Source organism: Halichoerus grypus, chromosome 3 (genome assembly GCF_964656455.1).
Source record: "Halichoerus grypus chromosome 3, mHalGry1.hap1.1, whole genome shotgun sequence".
Taxonomy (NCBI): Eukaryota; Metazoa; Chordata; class Mammalia; order Carnivora; family Phocidae; genus Halichoerus; species Halichoerus grypus.
Window position 1 is genome coordinate 87,887,484 of NC_135714.1, and position 20,793 is coordinate 87,908,276.

The following is a 20,793-nucleotide window of genomic DNA, read 5'->3' on the forward strand; positions in this document are numbered from 1 at the left end:
CAATATAATACTATGACAGTGGTAAATGTCATTATACATCCGTCAAAACCCACAGAAGTACAACCCTACGGTAACCTATGATTTTGGGGTGACAACGTGTCATAGTAGGTGTATCCACTGTAACAAATGTACCACTCTGGTGAGGAGTATTGATAAGAAAGGCTGTGCTTGTTGGGGAGGGGAGCAGGGGGTATATGGGAACTCACTCTACTTTCCACTCAGTTTTGCTGTGAACCTAAAACTGTTCTCAAAAATAGTCCATTAAAAAAAACGCGAAACAGGGGCACCTGGGTGGCTCAGTCGTTAAGTGTCTGCCTTCGACTCAGGTCATGATCCCAGGGTCCTAGGATCGAGCCCCATATCGGGCTCCCTGCTCCACGGGAAGCCTGCTTCTCCCTCTCCCACTCCCCCTGCTTGTGTTCCCTCTCTCGCTATGTCTCCCTCTGTCAAATAATAAAATCTTAAAAAAAAAAATGCAAAACAACAACAAAAGCAATTCAAAATGAATATCAATGGAAGAACCAGATTTTCGAAGACACACCTTGCTATTTTCCCGACCAAGTGTGAGAAGAAACTTCCAACTTATATTTGGACTTATATTAATATCTTCATATTAGAGGGAAAAAGCAGTCATATATGTGTATCAAAGCTAGATGATCTCATGAAGGGCCTGGTGCCACTACTCAAGCAGCCCCTATGGGTTCTGAAAATCTAGAAAGATTGATTCTCCCACATTTCTCCTCCAAAATGGAACAAAAGAGACACAGTTCGGCATCAGTTAAATCATGTGTCAAAATCAGTCTGCTCCCATTGGTAAATTCAAGGCTTCCGATCATGATAAACCCAAGAATAAAGAGAGTAAACATGAAGGAAAAGAGAAAAGAACTAATAAAACTTAAATACAGGAAAGAAACACTGCTTGCTACAATACTAAGTTTAGCTAATTGTTCTGGTGTACAGACATGAAGGGTACTTTCTGGGGGCCCCCTTTGTCCCTCGAGCATTCCACTGCTCAGAGGAGGAGGAAAGTGGAAAAGGGAGTGTCTAAAACATAAACCATGCACAGCACTTCACATACCTTCCCTGCTTTCTGCAGTGAAGCTTCCAGCAGGCACCCACAACTGAAGGGTATCCACTGTGTTTACAGGGCAAATACTACATGAGGGTATTTAAGACAATGGTGAAGGAAGAATGACACCTTCCACCAGCTGCCTCTATTTCCTCTTCCTGTAGATATAAATACTATACAACTTTGTATTAATGAGGTAGATTATTCCCTTTTTTTTTTCTCTCTCTCTCCAGAGCATGAGCACCGGGGGGGCTTGAGAGAGAGAAATCCTTAAGCCAACTCCCTGCTGAACGCAGAGCCCAACGTAAGGCTTGATCTCAGGACCCTGAGATCATGAACTGAACCAAAACCAAGAGTGAGACGCTCAACCGACTAAACTACCCAGGCACCCCGAGGCATATTATTTCTAGTAACACCAGGCTAAAGAGGTCATGTCTTCAATTTGCCAACAGACTCAAAGAAGTGGTAAATATATATACACAATTTATACATAATGCTTGATTTCACTGTGTACCTGAAGAGGAAATCACATATAGAAAAGTCCCTTGTTTTCTTTGTATGTCACTTTTATCTCAATAAAACTGGAAAGAAAAAAAGACTCTTCTTATAATCTAGCAAAAGAAATAGCTTAAGGTAGTCCATTCTGTGCAATAACAAGGAACAATTCCAGGAATGGTTGTTAATACATTTATTTTAAATTAGAGCAGTAAAGAGAATTTTGAATTGAGAAAAACAAATCATCCCACATATGGTTATCATTGTCATTTTTATATATTCCCTTCCCATTACAGGGCATTGGTGGTTTCAGGAGTCCATACAAAACCTATTATTTCATCGACTTGAAAATAAAAATTCAGAATCAACTTTTCCTACAAGAACAATATGACATGCATTAAAAGAACTGAACGCACCCTATCTGTTCAATTAGCTTCTTGGATATGTAAAGCTCTCAAAGACCTCTTGAGACATACCCATTTTTCCAGCTGTAAAATAAAGAACTGAAATCCTCCACACTTGGAACAAATGCTAAACTTAAATTACACAAAAAGTTAGACATTATTAGGACTTTCATGAGGAAGAGTGTGATAAAGTTCCACAAAACAGACTTAAAATTAAATACATTAATCACAAAACATTAGGGGCACATCTTCAACCAAAACAGGGCAAGAGAAAGCAACAGGGGTCTATAGGTTAGTTATTTCTGATGTTTACACCTAAGATTTGAGTTCAAACTCTACCACTGCAACCTTGAGCAGGTTACCACATCTCTGAACCGATCTCTTTCTCAGCTGATTAAAACAGATATATATGCACATACGTTACAGGTCTGTTGTGAAATTCAGTAAATTAAAATACCTGAACTGCAGGGACTAACATTAGCTGGATGCTTAATGACAAAACCAGCGTTGTCCCAAGGGCTTCCTAGGAACGAATTCATTTAATCTTCATACAATCCTACCTAGGAAGATAGAAGTATTTTCCTTGAACAGATTTGGAAATTGAGGCTCAGAAGAGGTTAATAACTGGCCCTGGATCCCTGCTATTCTGTCTTCCAATGCACTTAACACACAATAAATACTCAAAACAGCATGTGTACCACATTCCAGAAGCTGTTCTAAGCACTCTACATGTATTAACTCAGAGAATCCTCAGTAAAATTCTAAGACAGGCACTATTATTACTTCCCATTGCACATACAAGAGAACCGAAGCCAGAGAAATTCGGTATTTTTTTCCAAGGTCATGTAGTTAATTGATAAATGTTAGAGCTGGGATTCCAACTGAGGTCCCAATACTATTCTCCTCCAAAAAAATAAAAAATAACCATTACTGTTTCTCCCATGAAAACAAGCTATGACACATTTTGTCACACAAATTGTCCTTAGTTTATCTTCATGATTTTATTAAACATTTACAATTCCCAGGGTTGTTGGTATGTGATCTTTGTGTGTTGATAAGGTTCTAGACAAAAAGTAAAGATACTCAATATTTCAATTAGGCCTACACATTTCTAGGAAGGGTAAGTGAGCGATTTTCAAACAACTTTTCAAACCGCATCATTGTAAATACATTGAAAACCTCCATTTCCACTATGTTGGACCCCTCAGAACTTCAAAATCCAGAATCCAAAGCCGGGTAACAAATGAAAGAGGGACTCCAGGGAAGATAAGAATTTCACTGACACCAACAATTCTACATAAAGTTTTCTTTGCCATCCCTGGAGCCTACCTTACTGTAAGGATAAGAGATCTAAATGTTGTAGGGGTTGACTATTCTCCTCTTCCACTACATTTACCGCTGATCATTGTCAACAGTTTTGGAGGGCCAGAGGAGAGCATCTGACAGACTAATCTTTTGATCTTTGTTGGATACAACAGGGCATTTTTAGCTGGTTTCCTAAGCCGGCACCACTAGATTCAGCTCACAAATACTGATCAACAGCAGTAGGGACCACGGCCCACTGTGATGTTCCAGGCACATGGCTGGGGCTGTGCTCCTTGTCTCTACCCTGGAATCACCCCTCTCCAGAACCACATTGGAGCGTACACCCAGGTATGTCAACCTACTCCCTCTGAAGACGTGTTCGAAGAACGGAGAACTAACAAATGTTTCCATATATCATCTCTTCCTTCCAACCATATCCTAAGTTAAGAAAACAAATACACAAATAATTTGTGAGCAAATCTGTGTCTCCAAGAGAACCAGTTTGAACAAGAAAGAATATTATCTATACTATGAGTTCAACCAAAATATTTTTCTGTTTTGTGCACTCATATAAGCCATGAACCCATCTGGGATGAAGACATTTTTAGTTAATGTGCTGCTTTATACGCATGAACATAGAGGCTATAATCACTTTCCTTTCAAGAAAGGGTGAATTTTTTTATTTTGAGTCAAAATAATTTTTTCATTATAAGCATTACACACAATTGTTCCCTTTTCAAAATTCACATCCAGCAATATTTTTAAATGAATTTTAGCCTCAAAACTTAAATACAAAATTCTTCTGATGCCTAACTAAAGTCAAAACTAAAGTTCAAGAGGTTGCTACTGTTTCTCTTCTAAAAAAAAAATACATCAAGGGACATAACAGCATGAATCAAGAGGCACACAGAACATTTGCTCAAAGGAAAGGAGTTCTATATAGATTCTATGTGTAGAGAGAAGAGAACTCTCTATCAGGAATACAAAAAAAGAACTTTTTAAATATACACACAGCCAGTTTCTAGCACATTCTACCGACAAATCTTTCAGTTCCCAAAACCACTATTAAGCATCTAAAAGGAGCAAAACCCACCTCAAAGTGAGACAAGATATCTGGACAACATAATGTGAAGTCCCAGCCACATGAGCGGTCCATTTTATTTGGGATTCATTAAGATTTCCAGAGACACAGTCAGCTATTAGAAAACAATGTGTTCTTCTTCAACGTGTACATATAAAACCTTTTATTTCACAGAATTTCCTTTAAAGCAAAAATAGACCACAAGTCGGGCCTGGAGCAAGTGTTTATATACCTAAACCCCTCACCACCAATCTTGAGAGCACTGCAGTCACCCAGCATTTATGGGTGAAAGGAATACAGGGGGGGGTCCTGAGTCGGGGGCCAGTAAACAATTCACATGCTACCATTAATCACGGAGGTCAAGAAATATTTAAATATTATGAATGTGTAAATATTAATTCTAAAATGTTACGTAGGTACTCAAAACTTTTTTTTTGCTTGACTGATGAAACACAATCTAAGAGCTAACATATACTGTATCTGTAATCTTTGTTCAAAAGGACAGTTGTTAGTTTTTATCTGGAAACCGACAGATGGAACAAACATTCACTACCTGAAAATAATAATGTTCTTGTCTTCCCTTTCGAATCTTCCTAAAGAACTGTGAACATGTTAATAAACACAATGATTCCACATTCTAAGTTTTGCCTTTAAGTATTTTTCTGCACTTTTTTCCTGAGCCAAATCTGCTCACCAGATTTCAAGGCAAGAGCTCATTCATATTTTATGTAACTATTAAATTTCTATTATCTAAACTACGTGCATCCAAAGCATGAACACCAAACGACATTCTGGCAACACTTTAAAACTGAGCTGCGAAGTCAGGTTTTTATGTGCAGTATAAAATCCATTTAGAGCACCATTTCATAAAAAGACAAACCTTTAAATAATTTATAGCACTAGTAAATCTCAAGTTCTTAGTAGATTTAAAAACAGTATTTAAAATATCACTTTAGATTAAAACCAGCAGCAAGAAGCCTACGTCCTTATGTCATAACACACCAAGTTAAAATGCAATACCAGCAGGCCATCTAGTGACCATCTAAGGGTTCGGGGAAAAAACTTAAATCCAAAAATCCTCAATATTTTTCAGTGTCTTCTATTTTCTTGAATAAAAATACAAAAATATGCCAACTGAAGCACGTTAAGAAAATGAAGATGCTCTGACCAAACACTGAGAAATTAAGTATTTATATAGACAAACACATTTCCTTATCCCAATTATATTACACAGGCCAGATCGAACAAGAAGACAGACAATGCAAAGATGACTGAGGATACATAACATTACACTAACCAAAATACCCATCATCCCAAAATACCCATTGTACAGAACATTAAAAACATATTTTTCTTGGACAGTGAAACTTAGAGTAAAGAACATTAAAAAAGCAATACCTGGTAGAATTCATTTCAGGAGAGTCTCTCCAAAGCAATACCAAAGCATCAGATAGAAAAATTCCTTGCCTATCATGGACACAGCACTTCTCAAACATCTGTGTTCTCTAGAAAGCCCGAAACCAGGCTACCCTCTCTGCTTAAAAAGTTTCCTATTTAAAAAAAAAAAAAAAAAAAAAGTTTCCCATATATTACAATGGGAAATACAGATTTAGTCTTTGTCCCTGGTTCCTGGCACAGAGCTCTTAAAACCCTTGGAATCTCCTGAGTGGTTAAGGGGGGTGTGTGGTGTGATGATGTGATGACTCCAGGCTAAGGGGCTCCTCAAGAAAGACCACGCCATACTTAGGTGAGTAGGTTGGAACTTTCAACTCCATCCCCAGAACTCTGGGCTGGGGTAGAAGCTGGAAACTGAGTTCAGTCACCAATGGCCAAAGACTTAATCATGCCTCTGTGATGGAACCTCCGTAGAAACCCCTAAAGGACAAGTTCAGAGAGCTTCTGAGTTGGTGACAGTGCCCACAGAGTGCAGCAGGCATCATGGCTCTCCCTGCCCCATTACCTTGTCCTATATGCCTCGTCCATTTGCCTGTTCCTGAGTTGTATCCTTTACAATAAACTGGTAATGGTAAGTAAAGTGCTTTCGTGAGTTCTGTGAGTCAAATTACTGAACCAGGCTGTGGGGGGTCTGGGTCGCCCGTGAATGGGCAGCCAGCCAGGCAGAAATGCAGGTATCTGGGCACCCTACTCACAGTGGGCATCTGACGTAGAAGCAATCCCGTGAGACTGAGCCCTAATCTGCAGTGTCTGAGCTAACTGTGGACACTTGGTGTCAGCACAGAATCAAATTGCTGAACACCCAGTTAGCGTCAGAGGATCAGACAATTAGTTGGAGGAAAAAAAAAAAAAACCCTCAAAAGTCTAACAAATGGAGCCCGAGGAAATAAAATGTACTTAAAATAAGATTTTGTTTTATATGGCTTAATAACCCAAGGCACGCATTTACCACTTAGATTTAGGTTTCAGGACCTAAGTAGATTAATCCATCTGGCACGACGGGCCCCAGCTCTGCAAGGTATATCAGGTAACCGACAGTCACTTCCTAATTCGCACTACACAGAATAAACATTTCACACTGACCGGAGACAGGCACAGGCAGTTTACTTCTTTACAAGGTCAACATTCCTTCCCACCCAGACGGTGCTGCCTGAACTGCTCTGAAGTCCTTTGAAAGTATTCTAAAAATATTAACTCCTTCTAAGACCCAATACTCTCAAGTTCTCAATCCCAACTACACTTCGGAAAGAAATGGTCAAGGCATGCGCAAGAGAGCCACAGGAAAGACTGAGGTTTCATAAACAAACTGGAAATGGAAGGAATCCAGGTATAAGGAAGGGCAGTGTAGGAGAGAGTGAGCCGCAGCATCCATCTCGCTGTGTTCAAATCCGACTCTACCCCCACGGCGCTGTCCTGGGACACACAACTTCACCTCTCTGAGTCATCTCCCATCAGTAAACTGAGGACAACTGTAACTACTTTTCAGAGTATTTTAACACACTACATGTATGAATGCTACTAAAACAGCTACTAAAGGCCTTGCCTCCGTGGGAGTTCTTGCTGTTTTCCATCTCTGCCCGCGACATTGCCTTCTAGCGCACACAATTATAGTCTTACACGTAATGCTGGTTAGGGCAGGACCTCTAACCTTCATATCCTCACTCCTCGCTTTCACTCCTGCACTCTGCATCGTTAGCCCCTTCACCTCCCCATCTAGCTTTGTGAGCTTAGCTCTACTCTGTGAGCTCCCATAACCCACCTGTGGAAGCCTCACAAATGCCGCTGTGATGACAATGAAGTTGCACGGTATGTGCCACCCTGGGTCCCCAGGGACAGGCTGCTCCAGAAGGTGCACACTGCACTAAGTTCCCTTGCGATCAGGGTGCGGCGGGCAAAGACCCCTTGTATCACCAGCTAACCATCAACTCCGAGCTGAATGTCAGGTATTCACCGGCTTACCTACATGCCCTAATGCTCATTTGAGATTCAACCCTCAACAATCAAAGGAGAATAAATGCCAGAACAGGAGTAGTCATGTTCTTTAAGTTTCACTGTCCAAGAAAAATATGTTTTTAATGTTCTGTACAATGGCTGTGTGTATGTATGTCTTCTTTCAACTGTGTTCCTAAATTTTTTTTCATGCTTTAAAAGAAAAAATTGGATTAATTTATACTGTCATTCGAGTCTACAACGATAAATAATGGTGATAAGGACCAAAAATTAAGGTCCATGATGCAGGAATTTTTACTGTTTAATTCACTGCCACATCCCCAGTGTTTTACAACAGTACCTAGCATGTAAGGCACTAAGTATTTGTTAAATTAACTAATGGAATCAACCAAGTAAAACACAGAAATACATACTTTCAATGAGAAAACCCCAAAGGAGGGTGGTACCAAAAGAAAGCAATTGCATTCTGCCCCTCCTCTCACTAAAAAAAATGAAGGAAGAAAGAAAAGAAAAAGGGGTGCCTGGGTGGCTCAGTTACTTAAGGATCTGACTCTTGATTTCGGCTTAGGTCATGATCTCAGGGTCATATGATCAAGCCCCATATCAGGCTACACTCTGGGTATGGTGTCTGCTTGAGATTCTCTCTCTCCCTCACCGTCCCCCTCTGCCCCTTTTCTCTCTCTCAAAACAAAAAAGCAACTGCATTAAGGAGCCGTTTGCATCTCTTCTGTCATCATTGAGCTTTACAATAAAAATAAATAATTTTTCAAAAGAAAATTTCTCCACGTTAAACAAATATAACCAGAACGCCTTTCTGGTTGTAGATTTAATTACATTGCACTTTAGGTATAATGAGAACACTGCTCAAAGTAAAAGCCAGAGGCATTTGGAAATGAATCCTAGGAAATCATACACCTGGAATCCTAGGTATAGAATCCAGTATGTCCATGAGCAAGTTACTTAATATCTCTAAAATACTTCAGAGGTTTACTCTGTGAATAAAATCAGAAAACACATATAAAGTACTCAGCACAAAGACCACTTGGAAGCTGTCACAGTAATTAGAGTGAGAAGTGGTTAGAAGCTAAACTAGGAGAAAGGCCACTTGCCCTCAGATTCTAACAATCAAAACAAATATTTTAAAAGCCACAAGGCTCCACATATATGACCTTTATAGTAAGTACTCAGTAAATGTTAGTTTTTTTATCTATCCCTCTTTTTCAAACCTTGAAGGAAACTGTCCAATTATCAGACTGTCTAGCAGGCATAATATAGAGTACATCCATATAAAAAAGCAATTAGTATAATCATTAATTAGGGGCAAACATCAGAAGCAAGGCTTTAATTAAAGTCACAGAGACAGGGGCGCCTGGGTGGCTCAGGTCATGATCCCAGGGTCCTGGGATCGAGCCCCGCATCAGGCTCCTTGCTCCACAGAGAGCCTGCTTCTCCCTCTCCCTCTGCCTGCCGCTTCCCCTGCTTGTGCTCTCTCTCTGTGTCAAATAAATAAATATTTTTTAAAAAATAAAAATTAAAAAAATAAAGTTACAGAGACTAAGGAAAGCAACAGAATGAATGAATGAATGAATAAAGTGGCAGAATAAATTAAGGACAATAATATGAAAATATGCAGCTTGGAGCCAAACTATGGGGAACCCTGAACACAAATCACCTTAATTCTATAAACCATGGGAAAATCAATAAATTCTTTAGAGTAAAAAAAATACAAAAACCAAAACAACTAGACTACACTTGAGAAAGAGGATTCTCTGAACAATACAGGATGGCATAAAAGGCATATGGAACTGGAAGCAGGGTAGCCAGTTAAGGGAATATCAGGTAGTGTGAGCCTAAAATCGTACAGGGACAGTTTGCCCTCAAGTTTTAAGCACTGGGGGGGAGGGGGAACTGCAAAGTCCCAGGCACGACAGACACTATGTGAAGTCTGTATTTTCATTTCACAGAATCATGGTTAAAACCCGATTTCTGACTAAATACAGTGTGGGATCCTGGGTCAAATCCTAGTACAGGACAGGAAAAACTTGTGAAAGCCACATAAGTGTGTGCTTTAGTTTACAGTATCTTCCTGGGGTTCATTTCTTAGTTTTGAGAAATGTTCTACGGTCATGTGAAACATTAAAGTAAGAGGAAGCCGGGTGAAGGATATATAGGCACTCTCTGTACTATTATTAGACTTACAGAAGAGTTGCGAAATTTTTTAAAAATAGTTTTTTAAAACAAGAACAGCAAAATCATCTGCTCACTACAAAAAAAAAAAAAAAAAAAAAAAAACCACTCTATATAGGTGAAGTATCAAACCCAAAGGACGCTATTCTACCCCAGGCCCCAAAGAAGTGGTTGGGAATAAAAGGGAAGATGTAACAGAAGGAGCTACGTGAAGCACCCACCACACATTATGTTTAATAACCCCATATAAGTGTCTGAGCACCTGGAATTATCTGTAGTCCCTAAAATGGCTTCAGAGATTCCTGAGCCCCCTACGCTATATATGAGAATATCTGTATATTTTCCTGAGGTTCTATAAAACACTTAAAAATCACTAATTCGATATGAAAACTAGGGAACCCAAACTAACAGAAAGTAAAATTCTGTATAGCTTCCCAACATTGATAAGACAAATCTCCAGCTTTAAAAAAAAAAAAAAAAAAGATAGGCTCAATGTACAAAAAAATGCAAACAAAATTACAATCCAAATAAAAAGGAAAAATACTGGAAACATAGACAACCCCGAAGAGTAAAAGCAGAGCAAGAATAGACGGCTGGCTGAAAATTAAACAGAGATTCCAGAATAGAACACCACGTAACAGGAGGAAGGCCAGCTAATCTATGGAATCGTGAACGTTCCCGAGCCCATCACAGAGCTGAGAATAAAGTGGCAGAATAAATTACAGACAGCAGTACCAAGAACTGCTTCCAAAGAGCGACAAGTCCCAGCAAGAAAAGACAAGACCTATGAACGTGCCCTTCAGGTGCGCATGGGAGGAAGAAGTGGCTGCAATAAAAGCAGGAAAGAAAAAAACAGCTAAATGTTTTTAGCACTCTTCAAGGCTGAGTGAGGACTAGTGTGACAGGTTCACATACCTGGGAACCCGTCACCAGGAGTTCTATACTCACTCACAAGCACGTCATTTCACTCAGCTAAAATGTTTAGATAAGGGAGGACTCACATTAAGAAGGTGAGTCCCAGGTTAACCATCTGGCAGATATTTTACAATATGAAAAAAATTCTAAGGCTAAACATTTTTAATATATCCAGACACAGGTAATTTTTTTAAGTTGTATGTCTAATATATCCAGTAAGAGATACTAGATGAAAGAGGTTTATGGTAATAGGATTTCAAAAATCAAGAGGGTGTTCAGATGCCTAGGCCACAGTTAGAGGACAGAATGGAACACAACGACGCATCACTGTGTACCACATCAGGAGTCCCCGCACAACACTAGGCAGCAAAGGTGAGGACATCCAGGGGAAGGCAGTAATACCGACACCCACACAAAGGCCAGATCCTCCCCAACTAAGTAAACTGCATGACCCTCCGTTGGGACCAGGGAAGTGTGAAGATAGGAGCAGGGAAGAAAAGAAAAACAATTTCTAAAAACTGTAACTGGACTAAACTCTAGGAGAATCATGGACCTCACGGAGGCCTGAGTGCTCGGGAAAACAGCCAGCCTCTTTATGCTTATATATGCTCAGGAAGGAACCAGAGAAAGATCTTTATGTCCTGGAACCTTTCCCTTCCTAAAACTCAACCATCCTTATCATCATGTTGCACAAGGAAAATCCGGGCACTCTCTTAGAGTCGAGAAAAAGTTAGCCAGATTATGTACCTCAACTTAAAAAAATATAATAACGTCAAGTTGTAGAGCTGAATAATCACGGCTGAATGTATTAGGTATTTGCGTGGTAAAATTACTGGCAGAATAGATAAAAGAACCTCTGGCCCTCAAGCCTCCTGTGGTTTATGCTGACCAGGATATTGCACATGTTGTATACAGTGGTGCCCCCACAACACCTAACACAGGGACATACACACACTCAGAAAACTGTCAGCACCATAAAGAACCTGAAACACAAACGGTACTCCGTATCAACACCACCTGTTTTTTTGGCAGGGGAAAGAGTACAAGACAAATACATTTATTGAGGATTCCCTCTTTGACCTTCTCCTACCCGTTCTTGTAGAAGTTCCACCACCTGCTGGACACAGTCGTTCACATCACAAGAGTCTGTCTTCAGCACCAATTCAGGAGCCTCTGGCTTTTCATACTCAGAATCGATTCCAGTGAAACCTATGAAAGGTACCAGGTGAGAGAGGGGGGTGGAAATTGAGACAGGCTTATTTCTTCATTGCAAGTCTCTGCTCCATCAAAGTTTGTATTTATGCTGTCCCTTCTGAGTTACAGGGTTATGGTACTGAAACTTCTTTCTTGGGAGAAGATTTCTGATTAAACTTTCATTTCGCCTTTAAACACATACAGTCGATTCCCATTCGCAGTTCAATAACGTTTCACAAACACTAAATTAGTGAATCCTGAATCACAGGCTCCTAGGGGAAACATGGGGTTAGGTTCCTGCAAGCTTCAGTCATCACAAAATTTTCTGACCCTTCTTTGTGGTACGAAAGCTGAAACACGAAGGCCGAGTGTCATTTTGTTCAACCTCCGCTGGGAACACATACTTGGGGTGGCTAAAACTTTTGCCACTCTGCATGTGTCCACAAGTGACTGCCAAAGCACCGTGAGTACTGATGTGGGGGTTAAAAAACTTTAGTGAGTAGAAAAACTTGCAAGTATGGACTCTCCAAAGGATGAGGACTGATTCTTCTTCTGCGCCTAAATGCCTAAACTGCCAATGGAGAAATAGGAATGAATACCAAGGGATCCAGAGCATCTCAATTTCTCCAGGGGAATACAGGATATTATAGTACTTAACCCCTGGGCATAAGCCAAACTCAACAAGGTTTTCTTCCTCTCCATGCAAAAACTGACACCAAAGTTTATCTGTCCATTATATTCACAGGGATGATCTATGGCCAAATTGAAGCTCTGCAGGCTGCTTCTGCCACCAGGATTAAGTGTTCAGGCAAGACAAATTAACTACTACTAGCTTTAGCAAAACATAAATAAGAACGGTAATCCTGTTGTATCACGAAATATACTCCACAACCAAACATAATTAGTTTAGATATTAACCCCTATTTAGATTTTCCCTTTAAATATGTGTTACCAAGGAACTGCCAAGAAAGAATACATGATGTTTCTCAAGAATGGGCTAGCTGAGCTGAACATATGCCATTCCATCACCTCATACATAAGTCACTTAAGGCCAGTCTGCCTTGGAGTGCTTAGGTCAACCTTGGGGTAGAATGGTAAACATTAATTTAAAATCATCACTATTCAGAGGAGCAGTCACCAAGAGAGTTCTAAAATATATACTACAAGTCTACAGCCCACTTATTTTTTTCTATTTCATATTTCTAAGTATCACATGAAGTCCTGAATCCAAGAAGGAGATGTCTGCATTACCAATATTCCTAAAAGAGTCACAGTAAAATATTTGGGGAAAAATAATTCTGATCAAAACAAAACACCAGTTGTTTGTTTTTTTTAAGAGAGAGTGTGTGTCTAGGGGGGAGAGGCAGAGGGAGAGAGAGAATCTTAAGCAGTCTCCACGCCCAGTGCAGAGCCCAATGCAAGGCTTGATCTCACAACCCTGCGATCATGACCTGAGCCGAAATCAAGACTTGGACACTTAACTGACTGAGCCACCCAGGTGCCCCTAGAACACTAGTTCTTAAGCTCCAATTCTCAAATGCACACAATGGAATCGCCAGGTCCCACCCCCATGAGATTCCAATTTCACTGGTACAGCTTTGGCATCGGATTTTTAAACGTTTCCCCAGGTAATGCTAATGTGCAGCAAACCTTGAAAACCACTGTGTTAGAAGACCTGGCTTAGCATTTTAGAAGTCCAGGAATTCCCTTCCTAGCTAATTTATCCTGCGATTATAATAAATGTACACGTAAGAACATTTATATTCAAGCAGATAATAACTATGAGTAGTAATCATGAAAATAATCTAGCATTAGAATGGCTGACACAGGGATACATTTACAGTTTAGTAAATGTCACATAAAGGCGTACAAAAGCCTGAGGTCCGCTGAATGTATGCAATCTCTTCTGCCCTCAGACATTTACCACCACAGCTCTGAGACTGCATTGACAGGGAACTTTCAAGCACTATTCCGACAATGAGTAAACGATTTTTAAAAACAAACAACTCTACAATCAGAAACTCTAACACCATGGCAAACATTATGTTTGTACACAGGCACACATATATATATTAACCTAAGGAACATTTTATCAATGTCTACTCAGAGGATTTTCGTTTTTTAAGATTTATTTGAGAGAGAGAATTCGTGCGTGCACGTGCACAGCAGGGGTAGGGACAGAGGAAGAGGGAAAGAATCCCCTAGCCAACTCCCACTGAGCATGGAGCCCAACCACGGGGCTCAATCCCAGGACCCTGAGATCGTGACCCGGGCCAAAACCAAGATTCGGACGCTTACTGACTAAGCCACCCAGGTGCCCCTAGTCGGAGGAATTTAAAAACACTCAGGAAAATAAACAAGTAACACAGAGAAAACTAAGCTAATACAATCACACTCCCAAAAAGAGAATGCAAATTGTAAATGACTCAAGGTATTTTGCATGTGACCTTATTCATCTTTGCATCCCAGCACCAAATATATACCTCAGAAATAGAAAGCACTGATCAATGTGTGTTGAACATCCAATTTCCACTCCTTCTTCTAATCTATCCAACAAGCATTTACTATGTGTGTGTCAGGCATTAGGCTTTGGGCCTCACACTGTGCTAAACTCTTAATGATAGAAAAACAGTCAAGATGTTACCCCTGTCCACAGTAGCTTACTCCAGAGCCAGAGAGACAAATCTACCTCCCTCACCAATCCATCCTTGCAAAAACAACAAAACCAACTACAATTAAAATAAGATTTAGACTTCAGGATCCCAGACACATCACTTCGTTTCTCTTTGCCAAATCTCTACTATGAAAAACTGAAGTGAAAACTGGCCATCAACAAACAGAGGTGATACAGATGATAAAAAGAGCTAAACTGGTTTCCCTCCCAATGTCGTAAATTATTCAGGTCAGACAACCTGTTGAGTCAAAAACTGCAGGCTTAATGGGTGAAACTGCGTCTCCATGGTGGCACAACTGGATGTCAGGCTGGCCTAAGGAACCAGATTTCACACGGCAGGTGGCACTTGCCCCAACTGCTAACGTGTCCCCAGGTCCAACTAGAGAAGAGCCCAGAATAAAAAGAATTGCCCTTCCTGTTCCACCTTTTCTTATGCAGGGCCAGAAGCTGAGTGACAAAATCTCAAATTTGCAGAGCCCCGGGCAGCTCCTGTGATCGTCCCAGGCTATCATACTCCCTCTGTTGGGAACGCATCAAAGTTACCTGCATGAATCATTGATCCCTACACAGTGCTGACTGGGTAATCGATCCTTGATTTTTTTTTTTTTTTAATGCTGGCATGTCCTCTGTTAACAATAGAACAGTACTAATATCCAAGTATGTCTTGAAGATAAATACGACTGGTATCAAAGGCCACAGCAGACAGGTTCTTAATGTCTCTTATGTCCAAATGTTCACCACAGTTGAAACTCTAGAAGCAAACCATAAAATCTAAAAAACAAGGTACTTCTATTTTGATGGAATCAAAATATTAATTCAACCTAATTCAACAATTGTACACAGAATGAATAAGGGACCATTCCAAACACCACGATATAAATAAGAACAAGACACTGTCTTTGCTCTCAAGATGTTTCTAATTCAGGCATTTTTCCCATTAGCTATGGAATTTCCTTCATTTTCACTGGAACAAAAAGCAGAAGGGACAGCAGCTAGCAACTGATATTCAGTCTAAAGTTAGGCACCTAATTATATCAAGTAGGTTTCCAGCAGTCCCTGAGGTCCCAACCTTCTAAAACTCTGTCCTGTGAGTAGGATTCCAATCTGATCAACAATACCCGAGTATACACAGCGCCAGGTAGTGCTGGTAGGCCTCAGAGACGCAAGAGTGTAGTAAGACCCACTTTTTCTTCTCAAGGAGCTCCAAGTTGTTTGAATACTGCCAATCTCTTAGTAAAGATGATCCGTCTCAAATATGATAGGCTAAAATATGCAAGCAAAGGGGCGCCTGGCTGGCTCAGTCAGAACACGCAGCTCTTGATTTCAGGATTGAGTTCAAGCCCCACGTTGGGTGTAGAGATTACTTAAAAAATAGAATTTAAAAAAAAAAAAAAAAATGCAAGCAAAGAGAAACTGGAAAAAAAATAGTACTTACCTTTAATTTCTCCAGCCCGTGCTTTTTTGTAGAGTCCCTTGACATCCCTCTGTTCACAAACGTGCAGAGGAGCATCAACAAATACTTCAAAAAAAGGTAAACTTGCACCCTCATGAATTTGCCTTGCATTGTTGCGATCCTTAGAAAAAAGACATACAGCTGAGTCAGTGGAAAATAAATACTAGACAAAACAATTTATATTTTAAAATATAAACTGAGGGGCGCCTGGGGGCTCAGTCAGTTAAGCCTCTGACCGACTTTGACTCAGGTCATGATCTTGGGGTCCTGGGATCAAGCCCAGCATCGTGCTCCACACTCAGCAGGGAGTCTGCTTGAGGATTCTCTCTCTCTCTCCCTCTGTCCCACCCTCCACTTGTGCACACACGCTTGTGTTCTCTCTCAAATTTTTTTTTTTTTAAAGATTTTATTTATTTGACAGAGAGAGACACAGCGAGAGAGGGAACACAAGCAGGGGGAGTGGGAGAGGGAGAAGCAGGCTTCCCGCGGAGCAAGGAGCCTGATGTGGGGCTCGATCCCAGGACCCTGGGATCATGACCTGAGCCCAAGGCAGACGCCTAACGACTGAGCCACCCAGGCACCCCCATATATATTTTTTTAGATTTTATTAATTTATTTGAGAGAGGTCCTGGGATCGAGCCCCGCATCGGGCTCCCTGCTTGCCGGGAAGCCTGCTTCTCCCTCTCCCACTCCCCCTGCTTGTGTTCTCTCTCTCGCTGTGTCTCTAAAGATGTAAAAAAAAAAAAAAAATATATATATATATATATATATATATGTAGGGCGCCTGGGTGGCTCAGTTGGTTAAGCATCTGCCTTCTGCTTGGGTCATGGTCCCGGGGGGCCTGGGATGGAGCCCCGAGTCAGGCTCCCTGCTCAGCGGGGAGTCTGCTTCTCACTCTGTCTCTGCCCCTCCCCCCTCGCTGTGCTCTAATAAATAAAATCTTTAAATATATATATACATAAACTGAAAAAAATTAAATCCAGGAAATTATAAGGTTAATATACCCATTCTTTGTAACACTTTTAAAGGGTATACTATTCTAAAAATCCAAGATATTGGGGAGTTCCAGGAGGGAAAACAATAGATGTCCCATAAAAAATTTCACCAAGGGGCACCTGGGTGGCTCAGTCGGTTAAGCGTCTGCCTTTGGCTCGGGTCATGATCCCAGGGTCCTGGGATCGAGCCCCACATCAGGCTCCCTGCTTGGTGGGGAATCTGCTTCTCCCTCTCCCTGCCCCCTGCTTGTGCTCTCTCTCACATGAGCTCTCTCTCTCAAATAAACAAATTATTAAATCTTAAAAAATTAAGAAAAAAAATTTTTTTCACCAAATTTCTTGAGGAACCAAAGCCAAAGCCCAGCCTGAATGCAGGAGTCATCAGGCCTCTCTCTCATAACACGTTCAACCTCAGCCTGAGCTGGCTTGAAAGCAACTTCACTTCCCAAGAAGTCCATTCAGAACCCTGAGGGGGGTTTATTCACTTGCCAAACACAAGCTCCTATGGCCACTTCTCATCTCAAGCATTCCCAAGACTTTACTTTTCTGCCCTGCCCTTAAGCCCCTAACCGGTAATCATCTTCATCGCTCCGAATGAAGCACGAATACGCCCCATCTCTTCTCCGCTACATAAGCGTGTCTATATGCCCACTACCTTGGTCTCGCTCAGTCCTGCCACTCCTCCCTTCAGATTCCAGAGCCCTATCCCCTGATCTTGCTCAACCCGTTATCCCTACTCCATCTGAAATCTTCAGCCTCTGCCCTCTCGGCCAGCTTTTTTCCCCGGGGCAACAAACAAGTACAAGTCACTCATCCATGAAAAACAAGAGAACTAACAAATCACACAAAATCCCTTAATCATGGGTACTTTTCAGCCCTTAAATGACAGGACTTTCTGCTGTATCTCACACTACTAACCCTATGTATGCCAACGATGCTACCCCCTGACCATTCCTAATGCAGGCTCCCCTGGACTCTTCCTACTTTCCCATCCCTCCAACACTGCTGTTGCCCACAGTCCATCAGGAACCCACTGCTCACATTAAGTCCTTGAGCACTTTTCTCAGCTGCCTTCACGATGTCAACTACAACATATACACCAACACTTAAGCCTGAGCCCTGCCCTCTCTCCTGAAATTAAACACGTTTCCAACTTCCTCCTAAATATACCCACCTGGAGATCCCACAGCTACCTCAAACTTAGCATGTCCATAATTGAGTCCATTCTCTCTTCCCCCAAGCTGGAATCCCGCCTATACTAACCAAATCAAAGATGACAACACTATTCACCCAGAATCCCAAGAGTTGTTCTGCTTCCTTCCCTTTGCCCCACACCCCCACCCCCTGGCATTCTGTCACAAAGTCCTTCAGATTTTGCCTCTAAATACACCAACCCAGTTTGCATTGCTTCCCTACTCCCTAGTTCACCTCATTCCTCATCTGGTCATGCTACACCCTTTTAAAAGTCTGTTGGCTTCTAGCTTTGATCTACTCAAAGCCATACTCTAACATTGTCCCCTGGATGACAGACGATGCAAATTCAACCATGTCACTAACTTTTCAGAGATTCCCCACCACCGTCAGGGTAAAACGCAAACTTCTTAGCGGGAGGCTTCAGGCCTTCTATACCTGGCCCCACCATTCTCAGTCTTGCACTTGATGTTCTATTAGTAATTAATACCTGCCTGGTCTACCAGGCTGTTTGGGCCTTATGCCTTAGCCATCCCCCCTGCCAGAAACCCTCCTCTCCTCTCTTCTGCCTAAAGCAATATGCATCTCACAGCACCGATCTGATCCGTGGTGAAGTCCTCCAGGAAGCTCACCCTGCATCCGCAGAATGATGGAGGGCCCTTGCTTCCTCTGGCTTCTTGGAGAACCCACTATATACCTGTCATAGATCCTATTCTGATACTCTGATTCTCTTTTCATTAGCCACAGCATGTAGCAGAATGACTAAGTAGTGACCTTATTAACTGATTCCAGCTGTCCTTTTAAATGAAGGTGTTTCCAAGTTTGTAGCCATGGCTCTCTTCTCATTCTATACAACTCCTCCATATACTCAATTTCAACTAGGTTTCAATTTACAGTTAATGATTCCTAAATCTATCTCAATTCTACACAACTCTCCTGAGCTCCAGAACCAATGTTCCAATGACCCACTTAGATACGCCACTAGGATTTCAAACCTAACCCACCTAAAAAGAAATAGTCATCTCCTCCCTTCCCATCCTGTATTTTCTACCTCAATCATTCCATCTTCTATTCAGAAAGCACCGTCCTTCATGTTCACCCCAAATTCAGCAATCAACCAGGCACCACGTCCTACTGATGCTATGGGCTCAAGAGCCCTCAAATGCACCCCCTCTTTTCCATTCCCATTGTTGCTGCTTGAATTCACTCCAAAAGCCTCTTCACTCATCTCCTATCTCCAGGCCACTCTTATTCCGGGCTTCAAAGGGGAACTTACTGAAATGCAAACCCAGAGACAGCATTCCCTAGTACAATCTCAAACTGTTTAGTCCCCTGTGGGGCAAAGTTCTGAGCAGTGAAGGTTTATCATTGGACCTCTGCGAATCGCTCTAGCTTCATCTCCCCTCACAGTCATCCTGCACCGCAGTCATAACATCTACCTACAGTTCCCCAAAAGCTCCAACTCCCTCACATTTCCATGCTGCCGCAGACACTGTACCATCTCCTCTGTCGAAATAGCTTTCTCCCTCCCCTCTCACTGGTATGCTCTGATTCCTCCTCCACGACTCAGTCCAAGCAGCACCTCCTCTGTGAGTCCTCCACGGCATCTTTCATACATACTTACCTCATCGCCGGCTGCAACGTACTGTAACTGTTCACACCTCTATGTTCCCACCAGACTAGCTAGGAACTATCAGGTTTACTTTGAGAACCAAGATGCCCTAGTTCAATGGTGACATGGAATAATACACATATCCTCTATTATATGGTTTGATGCAAATATCACAGATTTTGACACATCCTAAGCATAGTCCAAACCCCATTCTTAGTGCTTTGAGAGATGAGATCAACACAATTTTACTCCATACTATGGAAACAAGGGAGCCAAAAAGCAGATCAGCATATACTTTTAGAGACCCAGCTGACAGCTCTCCAAATCCCGTGTTACTCTCCCCTCTTCCAAGAGTTGCACAAAGTCCCAAAGTGCAAGAATATCAGTTATTATATTACTATGAAAACTTCATATCCAAGGATTCAAGAACTCAAACTATCATTCTCTTCTACACTTCATTATCTAGTACACTTTAAACTGATATACTAACATTGTTCCCAATGTTTCAGGAAAATGAAAAGTAACTAGTCCTCACAGGACCTTTCAGGACTCCTGCCATGGTTCAATTAAGTGAATCTTTGTAATTAACACTCCATCTGATACTTACCTATAACTCTAACAGCTCATATTTTGGTGTCGCTTTTAAGTCTACATAACCATCCAAATTCACAATACAGTACTAGAACTGTGCTATTATTTGTTATATTTACTGAATACTTACCACACACCAGGCACTGCGCTGAGAGCTTTGGATGCATGATTTACCTAATCCTCTGAGCAACCCTATGAAGTAGGCATTGTCTGAGCTTATG

At 41.3% G+C, this 20,793-nt stretch overlaps 1 protein-coding gene across 2 annotated transcripts in view; it reads right to left on the bottom strand.

The window, feature by feature from the left end:
* Positions 1-20,793, bottom strand: part of PAPSS1 (3'-phosphoadenosine 5'-phosphosulfate synthase 1) — a 98,868-nt gene that overhangs the window by 58,394 nt on the left and 19,681 nt on the right. For both annotated transcript variants that reach the window (XM_036119912.2, XM_036119913.2), the window contains exons 4-5: positions 16,165-16,303; positions 11,952-12,070 (exon numbers count right to left, since the gene is read on the bottom strand). In XM_036119912.2, the coding sequence (XP_035975805.1) occupies positions 11,952-12,070; positions 16,165-16,303 (258 nt within the window). The remainder of the gene's footprint in view (positions 1-11,951; positions 12,071-16,164; positions 16,304-20,793) is intronic.